This window comes from Macadamia integrifolia, unplaced genomic scaffold, assembly GCF_013358625.1.
Source record: "Macadamia integrifolia cultivar HAES 741 unplaced genomic scaffold, SCU_Mint_v3 scaffold453, whole genome shotgun sequence".
NCBI classification, from domain to species: domain Eukaryota; kingdom Viridiplantae; phylum Streptophyta; class Magnoliopsida; order Proteales; family Proteaceae; genus Macadamia; species Macadamia integrifolia.
This window is the reverse complement of record NW_024870454.1, coordinates 263,194-280,808: the sequence shown is the minus strand read 5'-3', so window position 1 is coordinate 280,808 and position 17,615 is coordinate 263,194. Positions and strand designations below refer to the sequence as shown.

Below are 17,615 nucleotides of genomic sequence, written 5' to 3'. Positions count from 1 at the left end.
ATTCTTGTACAGTTTTCTCTCCTTCAAAGTTTTCTCCACATTTGGTGTGCACATCAATGATGGAAGATTCTGTTAATTTATATTTAAATTCATCTCGAGTTTTGCAAAATTTTCTATTGCTTTCAAAATAATAATCTTGCCCCCAACCATGAGAAAACTTCAATTTGGGTGACAAAACTCTCTGTTTTTGTCCCCCGCCCCCTCAAAGATGCGTTTGTCTCCACTTCTCTTCCGTCGACCACAGCCGAGCAACTCACAGGTCATCCCACGAGCAAGTATTTCACTTCTCTCACTCTCCCATTCACTATAATTTCTCTCTCTGCTTTGATGCTTCTGCATAAGCAAAGTTGCGCTCACCTCCTGATCAAGATCTTATCTAAAACCACTTTGAATAAAGCATCCAAATATGTCTGGTCGTGGGAAGGGCAGTAAGGGTTTGGGCAAAAGAGGGCGAATTGTCATACGAAGGCGTTGCAAGATAACATCCAAGGCATCACGAAGCTTGTGATTCTTCACCTTGCGAGGAGAGAGCTGTTAAGAGATCAGTGATCTCATGTATGAAGAGACGAAGGGGAGGGTGCTGAGAACGTCATTGATGGATGCTGTGACATATACAGAGCACGCTAGGAGGAAGATAATGTTGGTCATGGATGTCGTATATGTCCTGAAGCAGGGGCAGACACTTTATTGCTTTGGTGGTTGAGGCATTTCCTTGGCTTTCTTCCGTCTTTCCAGAAATCAATAGCGATTTTAGATGCCCACTGGTTCTCGCTTCTTTCTTCTATCTCTCCGGCTGATTTCGGATTGGGAAAAGCTTTCCCCACCTAACATTCTATCCTAAAAGCTACCAACTGGGCCTCTGTGAATGAATCATTCAAACCATTTGGTTCAAGTAGCCTCGGATTGGGTAAAGCTAAATCTCTTTTGTCATTATAAAAGTAACAGAAAACCAAGCACAGGCGGCTGGAATATTTTTATTGTTTCATATCTTTTTGGATTTGTTTTTGGGGAAGGGAGCTGGTAAGGCATCAACTCTTGGTCATCTTCAAGTAATGCTTTAGCAGTGGCAAGATGTGTCTCCATCTCAGATTCTGAGTTAATGGAAACCTATCCTCTCCAAGGCTCCAATTCAAACTTTGGAGGAGAAAACCACACATACCCTTGAAGCTAGTACATATAAAAAATAAGGGCAAGAGAACCATGTCCGCTTGCACTGCCACTGCGCCAGCGCGCAAACAATGGGAGGCTGCACGGAGGCATCTGGGCATGGGGCAGCACAGTCTTTTCGCTCCCTCCTGTGTCTTAGCGTAGAGAGATGCAAGCGGGCAGGGTTTTTTCTCCAAAAAATAAATGGGGAAGTGTGATATTCATGTGTGTGCATGAGGGCCAATGGGAGCACACGAGGAAGCATCCAAAGAGATGTCATTTTTTCATTTCATGAGGGGTGGGCTGGTCATTTCACCCCCCTCCCCCAATGTGTCTGGGCTCGGGGGCACACCCCGCCCCCCTACAAAAACCTTTTTCCCAAAATAAAAAGATTCTTTTCTTTTCTTTTCATTTGGCAACCAAACAACAGTAAATTGTTATTTCCTTTTCTTTCCTTTTCTATCCATTTCCATCCAACCACTCACAGCCTTAAAGATGCACAGAGCAAAAGAAAGGATCAGCAAGTTCTATGCCTTAGTACACACTGAGCAGTGCCCCAGTGCCAGCAACATTCCACAGTAAGGGTACCACCTTATGTGGAAACCCGCAGTTGGGAATTTTATGTTCAACCACCCACAAAGATATGCCATATTCACATCATAGAAAAAAAAAAAAAAATGCTTTCTATGGTCTTGAAATAATAAATTAAATATTATTCAAGGCAGAATAGACAACTCACTCCTGCATTGTAAACAACTTGTATCACACGAATTGGAGCAGCAATGACATCTTCTGATTTGTACATGTTGTCTAATGGAAGATTTTGCTCCAAAACCTGACCAAATACTGTGAATATTATAAAAGAACTTAGGAGGGGAAAAAAGGACAACAAGCAAAGGAAGGACACTATACTTGCAAATGATCACCGAAGAGTTTAACTTGAGATGTTGCTTTTTCATCACGGATTCCAATGAATGCTTCAAATGTAGCCTAAAGAATATGACATGACACAGATAAGTTCAGTAATACATGGATATACTCACCACCATGTGTACATTCTCTCATTGAAGTCAATGTGGCACAATTAAATTATATAATCACCATCATCGGAAGAGAAGAAGGTGGTGGCTATCAGCAATACCTTGTAACCAAAAATTGTATCTTCGTAAGTCTCATATGGGCCAATAGTAATGTCCAACTTAGAGTCCTACAGAGGACTGAAAATGGTTGGTATTGGTGACAAGAAGACTCAGAATAAAGTACATCCAAGAAATTCTTACAACTAAGAAGAAAACAAGAAACACCTACTATTACCATGCACCCACATGGCCACATCTTAAACAACTCAAGTAAAATGATTTTTCCATAACCTAACAGTTGACCAGAATTATGCATGTGAAGTGACTAGAATTAATGTAAAGGAGTAACTCTACTAATAGAAAGAGATATGTAAATAAATCACCAGAACCGCCTTTGGCACAATACATTCATATGTGAACAAGAAATATACCAGCTCCATCCAGGCTATGTCAGATTCATAGTAATCATTTGAAAGAAAAGAATCAGCTTTGGTCTTCAGCAACCTCTTCAAACTACACAATTTCAAAAAAATGATTAGAATCTGAGCTATCAATAAATTGCACAAGAAAGATGTCTGACAAAAGAGACCTAAAGTGCTTCCCAGACAACAATCTACCTGGGAGAGTCAGTCAAGTCCCCTGCTTTATTCAATAGCTCAGCAGCTTTTGTAAGAAATGGCTTATACTCTTCTGAGTAAGGAACAATGAAAAGATCATTAGCTGGCTGTACAACCTGATGAATGCTACCCGAGATACCACTGAATGGAGAGACATCCAAATCAGATTCACTATGTCTTCTAATAACATTAAAATATCCTGTAGCGGCATTTTGTTGATCCTCACTTAGGCTACTCTTCCATAATTCAAATTCCTATAAAAAATTAGAGAAAGTCAATGATTGCCAAGATGAGTATATGAAAGGATGCAAATATTCATCCTAATGCATCCTTTTAGATTCAAGAACCTTCATGAATAACTAGAAAACATGAATAAAGGCACAAAATGGGCCGGTGACCTATCCAAGACTACTTTTGGCCAGCATTTCAGACCCTTAGCGAGGATTTGTGAGGCCTCATGAAGCATGATACAAACCAACACCAATGTAAACAGTATAAACGACGAAGCATGGTTTAGTGGTTTCCACACTGTTCTTTTAGTGAGAAGTAAGAGCCAATATAAGTTGAACCACATTCACAGTAACTTGATTTTAGCTTAAGCCATGCAACAAACTAAGCTTAAGTTGGGTTTAGGTCAAGTAAATTAGACCTTGGTTAGGTTCAGGCTGGGCAATTCGGGTTGATTCTAAGGTTTGACTTGGGTTGTGAGTTGACTGTTCAATTCCTACTGTTGGGCACATGTCAGCCCTCCACCCAGTGAAACCGCCAAATTTGCACTTCTAACAGTGAAAATGAATGCAAGAACAAAAATGTCATTCCAAAGAATATAAAGAACAAAAAAAGGGCAGGGTTCCTACGTGCATAGTTGTCACGGCGTCATGGCGACCCAAGGCGGTTGAGGGGTGGCTAATCGATTTGGCGGTGAATCGCTTGCTATGGAGTTGCCATGGCAATCAAATCGCCCACGTGTTATTTTTTTTTTTCCCTATTTTCTAAAATTATTTTGTATGTTATAATATATACCCTATGACATAAAAACCAATCAACAATAAGCAACATCAAGTCATAAAAATCAACATAAACACACTCACATTAATCATAAAAAATCAACATGACTAATTGACATTTAGAGAAATGCTCTTCTTCTATAATAAGTTTTATTGGTCAAATGATTTTATTTTTAGATAAGACTTTTTGTATTAGGTATAACAGAAACTAGCTTTCCAACAAGTCTAAGATTACTTAAATCTGAGTTGTTATGACAAAGTTATGTTCCGGTTAAACTTATTTTAAAGTGTACGAATGTTGTTAAATCGTCTGAATGGAAATAATTTTATTGACATTAAAACAAAATATTATTTTACCGGACTTTTGGTTTTTAGCAATGTCCTACCATGATAAGTTTTATAAAATTTTCGGAATTGAAAAAAACCATAGCATTCGAAAGTTGAAAATCACCCTACAACCAAAAATCCAGTTTTTGTTCTTGGACCGGGGGGTTAACTTTTTATCCTTTTGGAATTTGATTTTTAAACTATTTTTATTGGATTCAAATATAAGGTATTTTCCTATTTATGAATAATATCTTAAGTAAATGAAATATAAAAACATTTACTTAAATGGTATTTGGCACAAATAAGGGCAAAAAATATAAGGCAGCATACAGTGCAATAAGGCCACAGTCCAATCTAATCATGTGTTAAAAAATTCCAGACCATCCAAGTTATCCATATATAGCTGTAAATTGTAATGCTTTGAAAATTGTTTGAATATAGTCAATCATGCTATGGACAATTAAATAACAAGGACAGCTGAAAAATAAGGTAAAACGTGGACTACCCTATACAACAATCAGAATCCGAAACACCTTGTCCAAATGGAAAAATAATACCCCACATGTAGGAAATAATTTTTATAGATGTTGTGCAGGAAAACTTTTTCTCGGAAAAAAATTAAGGAAAATCTTCAAAAAAATACTTTTTTTGATTCACTACCTTTCTGTCCATATCTGGAGGGTAGAAATTAGCACCAGGGGGTTTCTGCACGGGGAATGCAGCTCTATATTCAAGTCCCTGCCACCCAGGTACAGACTTTGTGGATTCCACATGCAACTTAATAGCCGAGTCTACAGTTGTCAAAAATGCCTTGTTCTCATCAAGGGACGACCTGTTAAGAGAAGAAAATGGTTGTCAAGTAAATTAAGGCATAGACAATTGTTTAATTCTAGAGACGAGGTTGATTCATGCTGACTTAGGAAGTGAATACATATTTCAATTGGAAAATTAACACATCACATTTGAAAAGAAACCATAATAAAATGCAGAATTCAATGTCCATACTATATAAAATGCAGACTCGACACAATTTCATCATCTGGTGGGTCCTCTCCAACTACCATCCAACGCAGTCGTTCCTGATTGACTGCCAGATCCAATCTCTCCTTCCTGCTGCCTCTATTGGAATGCTCAAGAAGATGTGAACCGTCTCTTTATTGCTTACCCTTTTTCCACTTCTATTGGAAAGGGCTCCTCGCAAAATCCTGGCCAAGAAGCCGTAGGATCTTGTCATTTGAGAGGAAATGGATATGGGTGGATTAGAATCCTGAGGTAAATCTCCTTGTGATGATGTCAAAGCTTGGTGCCGCTATCAACCATATTTTGGATGGAGCACAATCTCAGAATATGGTCCTCCAGTTCCGAGATCCTTTCAGTGAATTTCGGACCATAGCTGTCAAGGCGATGAGGCGGTGGAGGGGTGCCTAAGCGCTTAGGCGAAGAGGCGCCCAAGTGTTATTTTTTATTCCCCCTCTTTTCTAACATTATTTATTATGCGACATATATTCCTTATGTCATAAAAAATCAGCATTAAACCACATTAAGTCATCAAAATCAACTTTTAGGAAAATCTTCTTCTTCTCTAATAAGTTTGATGGGTCAAATGTGTTGGTGTTATTAGCTGTTATGTGTGCCTTGAATTCTTGTACCCGTTTCGAAGATTGCCCCGCGTCAACATTTTTTTGTGGCAACCCGAAGGAGAGTTTTTGTGAGGTTTGTGATGGTAGCAAAGGGCTTAGACCGAGCCTTGGAGCCCATCATTGATCTTGTATAGGGGTGCGGGGGCAATATGGTACGACACGACCCGATGGACCGACCCGACTCTTTTGTAATGTATATTAGGGTAATTTTTGTCTTTTTCGCTTATATTAGGGCTTCTATATGTTAATGTATGGAATGGACTAGAATGGGATAGAAAGGACGCAAAGCATATAGGGTCTTTTTTTTTGGGGGGGGAGATGAGGAGAAGAAGCACGGTTCAAAATCTCACCGAGATCTCAGTTATTTCGTGTTTTTTTTAAGGAAATATCACTCTTCTCCCCTTAACTATGTCGAAATATCAACTTAACCCCACACTTTTCCAAAAATATCACTCACCTCCCCTAAAACAAAAAGATTCTATCTATTGTCCCCAACCGTTTGAAATGGTTGTTAAGTTAGCCAGTTTTTTCTCATAATGCCTAAACTACCCTCCTAAACATGAAATACCTATTATACCCTTAATGAAATAAATCCCTCTTCCCCATACCCTTTCTCTCTGAACTCTACTGAACCCTACCGCCCTTCTTCTTCTTCATCTCTATTGATCGATTCCCGTTTGAGTTCGACCGTAGTCGGCGAGTCTTTGACTAAGGCTCAATACCCCTGCCCCTTCCACTCCTCCGTTTTTGTTGATCGGCTTTAAAATCCAACCGATCCCAATCAATCAAGATGAAATCCATCAATTTTAAGATCAATCCATCCATCCAAAGACCCAGTTGTATAAATCCCTCTTGCCCATGCTCTTTCCCTCTCTTTTCTTCTCTTCTCTTTACAATGTGTAATTTTAGTCACTCTATGATGGATAAAATGATGAAAATTGAGGAGAGAGATTCCACAAAGTGACTATTTTAGATACCTAGGGTCAACCATGAATAAAGAAGGTGACATAGAAGACGATGTTTCTTAGAGAATTAAAGTGGTGGATGAAGTGGAGAGGTGCATCCGGATTGTTGTGTGACTGGCGTATCCCTTTAAAACTCAAGGGAAAAGTCTGTAGGACTGTTGTGCGACCAGCCATGATGTATGGGGAAGAATGTTGGGCAATTAAAAAGTGTCATATAGAGAAGTTATGGGTAGCTGAGATGAGGATGTTAAGATGTATGTGCGGCAAAACTATGAAAGAAAAAGTAAGGAATGAGTATATTAAAGCGATTTGGGAGTTGTCCCCAATCAACGGCAACCTTCGTGAAAGTCGTTTGAGGTGGTATGACCAAGTTTAAAGGAGGCCTAAGGACACCCCAGTAAGGAGTGACCTGATCCAGATTGAAGGAGTCAAAACAGCTCGGGGAAGGCCTAAAATGACCATAGGCAAAGTGGTGACGAATGACATGCATAGTCTTGGTCTTGTCCCAAATACGACTTTGGACAGAGCCTATTGAAGGACTAGGATTCAAGTAGCTGACATCATTTAGTTGAGATTCTCCTGACTTGTTGGGCTGTACTCTTTCCTCTTACTCTCGTCTCTCATCTTTTCATCTCTTCCTTCCCCCAATTCTGTTTGGATTTTTTTTTTTTTTTTTTTTTTTTTGGTATGGATTCATGTAGCCGACCCCATTAAGTTGGGTAAGGCTGAGCTTGTTGTTGTTGAACAATGCAATAACCAGTCCCAAATAAGAGACTGATTTGCAACACAGGATCCCCAGAAAATAGGGTAGAGATAACAATCTAAGGATTTTGTAACTTGAAATAAGATAGTCAGATTGAACCGATTTTCTTGGTCAAGTGTAGCTCTCAGTTAGCAATACCTGCCTGCAAAATATCTCAGGGTTCTGAAACCTGGACAGAGGTTCCCACGGTATTCCTAGTAGCGGTGGGAAAACAAGGCAGGTTTGTAGTAGCTGAGATTTTGACATTAGTATTCAGGATTGTAGACCAGAATTCAAGAAAGAGTATAACCAGAAAATAGTATAAAGAACTTGAGATGAAAATAAGCAAGAATGAGGGAGTTATGTGACTAGAAAACAAACTGAAAATTGGTAGAAAAACAGGGGGCTGCTGTATGGAAGTAAGGAAAACTTACCTGAGAATGCAAGGAATAAAAAAGGGAAAATAGGAAGAAAGTTGGAAGACAGGAATCCACCTATATCAGTCCCTTCGAATACAACAAGCAACCCATCCCACTGCGAATCCACCCAGCAGCACTATGAATCTCTCACAGCAACACGGTTTAAAAAAAAATGAAAACTATTATTCCTAAGTTTGTGGGTGAGGCCATAGCCACTACATCTATATAGAGATTTGTCAAACTCACTCTCTAATACTCCTATAATGACTCGGAACTCAAATTTCCACTTGAAAATACCAAAACAGACTAGTATTTTACACTCTTACTCAAACTAAGATTCTAAAAGCATCTATTGGTATGCGGCTCGTCTGTTGCTTATCCGATATGTTCTCCAATCCTCATACATCTATTGGTTGGGATTCTTCCAACTTCCCAAAGTAGTCATCAAATCCAAGGAATCCCTCTTCTACACTTTTCTGTGGAAAGGTTCCGATTCCACCAAATTTTGTCACCTCTTTGCTAGTCCTCTGTTTGCCTTCCCAAATCTGAAGGAGGCCTTGGCATCAAAATAATCAAGGATGTCAACTCTACTGGCATCCTCAAGCTCATCTGGAAGTTGACCTCTAAGCATCCCAACATCTAGGTCTCTTGGGTTTACTCCTCCCTCTTGTGTAAGGACTCTCTCCAATCTGTGTCAACCAACCCCAACTCCTCCTGGGTGTGGTGCAAGATTCTTGCCTCTAGGCCTCTTGCCTCCAATGTCATCAAAACTCTTATCGATAATGGTGATGCCACCTCCTTCTGGCTGGAAAATTGGCACCCAGCTGGCATGCTCTCTCTCCTTGTGGGTCCTAGAGCTGTTTATTCTTCGGGTCTTCCCAGATCCTCCCCTGTCTCCTCCATCATCTCCAATGGCTCTTGCCCCCCCAAGCATCCCCTCTCTAGACCTCTATTAGCAGTCCCTCCCCCCCCCCTTCCTCCCCCAAATAGTATGGACAAAATCATCTAGTCCCCCTTTCTTTCTGGCCTATTCTCCTCTTCCTCTGCTCCAATCCAGTCCGCTCTGCCACACCTTCCGCTCCCTAGCATAGGATCGTCTGGTTTAAATCCCAAATCCCACATCCCTCGGCATAGCTTCATTGTCTAGAGAGTCCTCTCCAATTTCCTTTCTACCCAATCTTTCCTCATTCATCGTCACTTTTCTATTTCCCCTTCTTGCTTCCTTTGTTGGTCTGGTCTAGAGGATAGCTCCCATTTATTCTTTGATTTCCCCTTCTCCTCTTCCATCTAGATGCGAGTTCTTGCTAAATGTTGGCCTGTTAGAACCCCTCTCCCACTCCGCAGATAATGGATCTGGATTGACATGACCTTTGTTGGGAAAACCATTTGCGATACTGCTAGGAAGCTTCCCTTTGCAGCTACCATAAACCATATCTGGATGGAGCACAATCTCCGTAGATGGACTTCCGAATCTAGATCATTTGATAAGATTTAGAATGCCATCTACTTCGATGTCTCCTTCAAACTCATCTCCTCCCACCATAGATTGGTTATTGATTGTGAACAGGCTGATTGTAGCCTCCTGGGGATTGCCTCTATCCAGTATCCATCTTATCTCCCCCCACCCCCTAGCCCTCCAAGGTTGTATCCCTTCTTCAGCTTCGGGCTTTGTATATTTCCCCCCAAGGATTAAAGTATCGGTATCGGTCGTGGTATCGGTCTGTCAAAATTAAGATACGTATCGGAGGGTATCGTATCGTATCGGAGATACACTAAGATACGCTAAAAATACACACATAAATGGATAGGAAACATTTTTTTAAACACTTTTGCATAAAGAATTTGTTAAAAAAAGCTATTGATAACATGTATTATGCATAAACACTAATTTGAGGGTATCGTACTAAGAATTTAAGGTCTGTAGTTGTCCCATAAATGTAAAATCCTTGTTCCCAACCTTGATTTCCACTTTAGTTAGAGAGAAATATGGCTGACAACAACTTTGGAACAAAAAGCCTTCAAAAAATCGTTTTTTCTGAAAAATTACCCATATTGGCCATTATATGACCGTAGCGCCGATACGTATCGATACTCACCGATACGTACCGATATATATATCAATACTCACCGATACGTGCTGATATATACCGATACGTACCGATCGATACATACCGATACTCACCGATACGTACCAATACATACCGAAACGTACATTTTACCTCAATTTTATATTTTTCATAGAGTCGTATCGAGGCATGTCGTATCGTATCGATGTGTATTAGTGGTGTATTGATGCATATCGGTATGTATTGTAGGATATATATCGATACGAAATTGATTTAAAAAATTCAATGTATCGTATCGGTGTGTATCGTATCGATCGACTAAATTTAAGATACGTATCGGAGAGTATCGTATCGGTATCGGAGATACTTAAAACCATGTTTCCCCCTTTTTTCCCCTTGTCTTGATATATTTTTACCCACCCAAAAAAAAAAAAAAAAAAAAAAGAGAGAAGAAGACTGAGAATGAAATCTGGACTCAAATTCCTAATGATCCTAAGGATTAACTGAGCTACTTGTAACACAAAAATGATTCAAATAACCCCACAAATTTGGACTAAACTGATTTTACTTGACTAATATCGTAGTCCTAGCTCCTATCCATATTATAGTTAGAATATAAGGATGGAGAGAAAGTAAGGGAACAAGAGAGTGGAAGGTTAGAAGAAGGAAGGACAAGAAGATGAAGAAGAAGGACAAGAAGAGAACATAATGGTAAAATGTTGCATAGAGAAAACATTCTCTACCATATATATATATATATATATGTATATATATATATTACTTCACTAACAATATGAAAGAAATTATTACATAAACTTTAGCACTCCCCCTCCAAACGGGAGAATAAATATCATGCATTCCCAGATTGCATACAAGGGTACTAAACTAGCGACAGATGAGCCCTTTGGTGAAGATGTCTGCCAATTGATAATTTATCTTCACAAAAGGAGTGCAAATGTAACCAGAATCCATCTTCTCCTTGATGAAGTGTAGATCCACTTCAAAGTGTTTTATCCTGTCATATTGCACCGGATTGTGAGCAATGCTTATAACTTCCTTGTTATCACAGTAGAGTCGTATAGGCCCTTCAGTGTCAAAGCCCAGCTCTTGAACCAATCGTATTGACCACATAAATTCACAAACACCATGAGTCATTGCCCTAAATTTTGCCTCTACTTTTGACCTAGCCACAACATGCTGTTTTTTTGCTTCTTTATGTAACCAAATTGCCATGCACAAATGTGCAATAGCCCGATGTAGATTGTTTGTCAGAGATGGATCCATTCCCGAAATAAAATAGTCCTTTCCTTAGAGAGGACTTCAAGTATTTGAGGATGCGGTACACGGCATCCAAATGCCCACTCTTCGAAGCATGCATAAACTGGCTCAGCACTCCTACTGCATAGGTAATGTCTGGGCGAGTCAAAGATAGATAAGTTTCCCCACTAGTCTCTGGTATTTTCCTGCATCAACAAGGGAAGGACCACAATCTTCTCCCAGTCTATGATTATGCTCAATAGGAGAATTTGCAGGTTTGCAGCCCAACATCTATGTTTTTTTCAATAGGTCCAACACAAACTTCCTTTGACATGTTTATCCCCTTCTTAGACCTTGACACTTTAATGCCCAAAAAATACTTCAAGTGTCCAAGGTCTTTGATTTCAAACTGTTTCTCGAGTAAGTCTTTAGCCTAGCTATTGCAGCTATGTCATCTCTAGTCACCACAATGTCATCAACATATACAATTAGTGTAGTAATAGTACCATTACCTCACTAGGTAAATAAGGTGTGGTCGACTTGACTCTAGGAATATCCATTCTTCAAAATAGCTTACCTGAACCTCTCAAACTAAGCCTTTGGGGACTGTTTGAGACCATAAAAGCCTTCTTAAGAAGACGCGCTTTCCCTTCAGCTAATGGACACCTGAAGCCAGGTGGAGGCTGCATGTACACTTCCTCCTCTAAGTCACTATGGCGGAAGAAATTCTTCACATCTAACTGATATAGGGGCCACTCTCTATTTGTTGCCAAAGACAAGAGAACCCTTATAGAATTGTGCTTAGCCACAATGTCTCCTGATAGTCAATTTCATACACTTGACTGTACCCTTTGGCCACCAATTGTGTTGTGTATCTCTCAATAGTACCATTTGATTGGTATGTGATTGTGTAAACCCAACTGCATCCAATTGGAACTCTCCCCGTGAGGAGATCAACCAGTTTTCAGGTACAGTTCTTCTCAAGGGTCATCATTTCTTCAGACATGGCTTGCTTCCACTTTGAGTCAGGCAAGGCCTCAATGGCATTCTTGGGAATGGATATACAGGAAAAAACAACACTTGTAAGAGAAAGAGCATCAAAGGAAACAAACTGGGAAATAGGATTAGTACAAACTATATTTCCCTTTTGAGCAGTAATGGGAAGGTCCAACTCAGAAGATGGAGAAGGAATGTTATTTGACTGAGGAAGGTGGATATCAGGATGTGGATCGAAAGAGGACTCTTGGCAACTCTTCTTTTTTCTTCTTTTGTACACAATAGGTTCCTTCTCTTTATCAGACCCAACACTTGAATTATCACAAATGTCAACAATATCCACCTCTTTATGTTTCTCAATATCAAACTGAAATGGGGGAATAGGCAAGGGTGTGAGAAAAGGAATGACACCAGTAGCCTCTTCACTTCTTACTATTCTCCCCCTGAAGACGATTTTAAGAATAGCTAAAAAGGGAATAGACTCAAGGAAGGTGGCATCCTTGAAAGAAGTCGTCGGCGGAAATAGGGATAATAACATTTGTAACCTTTGGTAAAGTGGGAAAACCCAAGAAAGATACATTTGAGGGCCTTGGGATCAAGTTTAGTCTAAGTAGACTTGTGGACATGGACATAACAGACACACCCAAACACTTTGGGGGAAAGAGAAAAGCAGGAGCTTGAGGAGACAACGTTTTCAAAGGGTATTTGGAACCAAGGAGTTTAGTGGGCATGCGGTTAATAAGGAAGAGGTAGTAAGAAGAGCATCAGACTAAAAAGTCTTCGGGAAATTCATGCCAAAGAGGAGACTCCGAGAGAACTTCCAAATAGGTGGCGATTTTTCCTCTTAGCCACCCCATTCTATTGGGATGTGTCAATACAAACAATTTGATGGATAATGCCATGGTCGGTAAAAAAGGTCTGGAGTCCACCATACATGTACTCACCCCCTTTATCTGAACGAACAATTTAAATACGAGTTGAAACTGAGTAAGAATCAGCTAATAGAAATTTTTTAAGACATCTTGAACAACACTCTTATGTTTCATAAAAAAAGGTCCAAGTAGACTTGGAATAATCATCAACAAAGGAAACAAATAACAATAACTCAATAAGTTGTGGAAGAGGCTCCCCAAACATCAGTATGCACAATATGAAAGGGAACGGCAGATCTATTACCATGGTAAAAATAAGAACAACAATGTTTAGCAAACACACAAGGTTCCACTGAAACATATGGGAAAAAGGAATAAAAGAAAACAAGTGTGACAATTTTTGTCGCATAACACCAAAAGAGGGGTGTCCCAAACGTTAATGCCACAACATCACAGAGTCCAAAGGACTATTGTCATTACTCCCACATATGTAGGACTAAGCAATAGGTAAAGGGGAAGTTCCTGGATCAAGAAAGTAGAGCCCATTTTCCATACGTCCACTGCCAAGTCCTTTTTGTCACCAAATCTTGAAAAACACAATGAGATAGAAAAAAAAATAACATACCAATTCAATGATTTGGTTAGGACTTAAGTGGCTCACAAATAAAAGATTAAAGTTAAAATTTGGAACATGAAGAATGGAGTCCCAAGAAATAGAGGGGGTAACAAGTACGAGGCCCTTACCAGAAATGGAGGAAAGGGAGCCATCAACAACCCTAACCTTATCCCTACCTAAACAGATATTGTAAGTGTCAAGACTTTGAGATATACCGGTCATATGGTCAGTGGTTCCAGAGTCAATGACCCAAGAAGAGGCACTGGAAGGGACAGATGTAGAGACTTGTAAGGTGGTGACTGAAGGAGCTGGTATTGTATGTGTAGAAGAACAATTAGCCAAATATGATATAACCCTGCGAAAGGCTGCAATATCATCCTGAGTTAGAGAACTGGTGTCTATCAGTAGTCCAGAAGGATATCCCATAGGTTCAGCCTCAGTCATCATAGTATGTGCTCTAGCTCCCCCTCTCCTGCTGCCATGCATACCAGGGGGACAGCCTTAAAGTTCCAAACACTTGTCTCTAGTGTGCCCAAATTTTCCACAATAGACACACCAGAATCTATCCCTGTCATTCCCTAGAGGTGGCCCTTGGCTTCTTCCTCTAATCTCTGACATAATGTAAGAAAAAAGTGGGGAAACAAACACAAGATGAGGAGTACACACTCTACCCAAAAAACTTCCCAGCACTCAGAAACAATTCCAGTAGGTAAAAGAGAGCATATACTTCAAATAGAGAATAAAAACACAATCTTCAAGGCATATGCAACACATGATACTCAAACAACATACCTCACCAACCCAAATCAGCCGGAAGCATCACATACACCATTTCGAGAGCAAAAAAAGGTAAAAACAGGGCTGGCGGTACCTTAAAATGAAGGGAGAAGAGAGTTGTGGCTCAACATCTTTTCTCTTCAAGAACCAAGACCATAGGGGTTTGAAAGATGGGCCTAGGGCGATACAAAGGAGGCCTACCCAGCCTCAACAGCAGCTGGATGAGAGAGAGAGAGCCATTCCAAACCAGGGCTGGCGGAAATGGCTTGAACCTGTCCTCCTTGTTTGAGCTTCAAACTCAAATCTCTTCACATGGTTCCTCCTCTAGTTGACTCTATGATCTTCATCCAAGGTCATCTCACGAAAAAAAAACTGAGTTTTCACATAGTATTCTCTTCCTTGGAACCCCTTTGTAACCTAGGGTTCCAAAGAGAGGACATGGGGACTAGGAGAATATAACATGACTCTCAAACCTACTCTTATGCTCTGATACCAAGTTGGAATATAAGGATGGAGAGAAAGGGAACAAGAGAGTGGAAGGTTGGAGGAGAAGAGAAGAGAATGGTACACTGTTGTGTTTAGAGAAAACATTCTCTACCACATATATATTACTTCACTAATAATATGAAAGGAATTACATAAACCTCCCTAAGGAGGTAAAAGGGAAAAATAGAAAATACTAAGAGACAGGAATATAACAAACTTGTTCCTAAAGTACCCTTATTACATAAACTCTAACAATTATAAGCCCATTAAAGTGGCAAATTACAGTGAAAACCCCTTCGACCAAAGGCCCAATGCATATGTATCCCAAACCAAGGCTCATTTCCACTAAAATAAGCTGATTATGTGATTTATCTGCATCACAAACCAAGCAGAACATTTATGGATAAATTCTATAGGAAAGTCAATGAATATACTTGAATTGGACAGCATATTGAGAAGAAATTTTCCAAGGGAGACTTACCAGGGACTCTTATTGATTGAATAATACTTCCATTTCAACTTATCCAAGTCAGATTTATCACAATGCTCCTTCAACCAATCTCGTAACGCTGGATTACTGTACCATACCTACAGGAAAAGAGAAGTAGTAAAGCCACTGAAAGGCATTTATCATGATGGCTTAAGCACACACTATAGCACAGACCACAGAAACCAGATCATTTTTTAAATGATTGTTAACCGAAGTAAAAAAGATAACTTCTAGTATACCCAGATAGCTCAATTCGATTTGAGAATACCCTCTCAGCTAAAAGCTCAGCATGTTGCCCCACCTATTTCATTAATGTCACGCTTTCATCCACCATATTCAAAGCTACCAGTTTCAGAAAGTTTTTAAAGTTAGATTGACCATTTTGAACTCTTTTAACTGCTACAGAGAAATACAACTGCAAGCATCGAACAAGAGTAATCCTCCACAAAAAAGGTAACAAAGTAACCAAAGACAAAGAACAAACGGAACAATTTCGAAAACACTACCGACACAACTGTGAGAAATTTACATCCCTCAAGACTTCCCACCCAGGCCTATAAGTCATTTGGGTAAAATGCCACTAAACCCTCATAGATTAAATGACCAAAAAATAGGTTATTGTCGCCCTCATTGTCACTCAAAATGAAGGTGCGAAGTTGATGAACCCAAAAGGTTCTATATTTTGATTCAGTATTTTGGATATGAAAACCTCGATTGATGTGTGTTTGGGTGCTTTAACATGTGTTAATGTGATATAAGAAAGAAAGACCCAATGCATTGAGGCGAAACCTAAGGTGAGAAAGAAAGCATATTGGATAAATTTCTGAAGGCAGTCGTCCAGTAAGAGCTACGGTCATCCGTGACCATGAGAGAAAGAGCTTCAAAGAAGATTAAGATGGAGAAGAAAGATTTTCATGAAGATCAAGATTATATGTGCTTCAAAGTTGTATTATGATGTAATATTGATGTCAAGATCTCTATAATATCGCCCATACAAGATAAAAAGACCAAAATGAAAAACCCCTCAAGAAACTAGGTAGTTTAACTTAGAAAGATTAAATGGCCTTGATATTCGCGGTCTTCTGCGATAAGCTGCGGTTATCCGTGCTTCATGGATAGATTAAAAAAAAAAAAAAGGGGCATACTTGGTGCTCAAGGCTCCCGCATGTGTGAAGTCCGTGCTTCACTTGTATATTCTAAGTAAAATCCGATCGACTCATGGACAGTCATTGTGGGATCTTCCATCAAAACAGAAGCAGTGGGTCTTAAGTCCCTTGTTTTGTCGTCGACCATGGGCATTTGCGGCCTTCCATGGGAAGAGCAATGACTGCTCTACAGTTGGTGATGTTGGCTCACTAATTGATCCATTTATTACATCATTTGGACTCTAACCAACTGTGAGGAACTCTAGGAATCTTAATTGATATTAATGAGCTCCAAGCCTCCAATAGCTAGTTTTTCTTGGAACTCAAGAACAACTTTGGTTATCAAGAAGAATCAATACTTCCCATTATGAAATCATAATCTGTTTGGGCTTAAAATTTGAATATCTTAGATCGACCGGTCTTGACTCTAAACAACTAGTTTGTTGTCTATAAAAGTTTTGAGTCATTTGAGCTCATAACCAGAGAATCAACTTATCCAATCTACAATCACAAGAACAGAGCTAAAAAGAGAGATCATTTTGAAATTGGATGCACTAGCAAGATCTTTTGAGATTTAGTGAGCTTCATCAGAGCAGTTCCAGGCTTAAGAAGAAGCCATTTTGCTGCTTGTTGAGTAGGCTAGGAGTATCTCATGGATTGTACTGTTGTACAAAAAGGAAATCCATGTCCAGTTGGTCTGGCTACTCAATCCAAAGGACTGAGATTGAATAGCGATATCCTTGGCCATGGAGGTCTGGGTGCCAATCCGAAGGACAGTGATTGGTTTGTGTGTGAGGCTTGATTCCTGCCATTTGGAAAAGAATCCCCAGAGTGGAAAACGAAATCCTATGTCTAGAGGACTTGGGTAGTGGACGTAGGATCAAGGATCCGAACCACTCTAAAATAGCTTGTGTCGTCTTTAATTCTTTCCTTACCTTCGTTCTTGTTTCTGTTCGAGTTTACCATAC

At 39.7% G+C, this 17,615-nt stretch overlaps 1 protein-coding gene and 1 pseudogene across 1 annotated transcript in view; one reads left to right on the top strand and one right to left on the bottom strand.

The window, feature by feature from the left end:
- The window catches only part of LOC122068713 (nudix hydrolase 3), a gene marked incomplete at its 3' end in the record, with an annotated part of 50,213 nt that overhangs the window by 6,549 nt on the left and 26,049 nt on the right, over positions 1-17,615 (bottom strand). The window contains exons 8-14 of the mRNA XM_042632593.1: positions 15,494-15,600; positions 4,837-5,008; positions 2,843-3,096; positions 2,657-2,738; positions 2,288-2,353; positions 2,059-2,136; positions 1,886-1,981 (exon numbers count right to left, since the gene is read on the bottom strand). Of these exons, the coding sequence (XP_042488527.1) occupies positions 1,886-1,981; positions 2,059-2,136; positions 2,288-2,353; positions 2,657-2,738; positions 2,843-3,096; positions 4,837-5,008; positions 15,494-15,600 (855 nt within the window). The remainder of the gene's footprint in view (positions 1-1,885; positions 1,982-2,058; positions 2,137-2,287; positions 2,354-2,656; positions 2,739-2,842; positions 3,097-4,836; positions 5,009-15,493; positions 15,601-17,615) is intronic.
- LOC122068714 lies at positions 35-703 on the top strand (annotated as a pseudogene).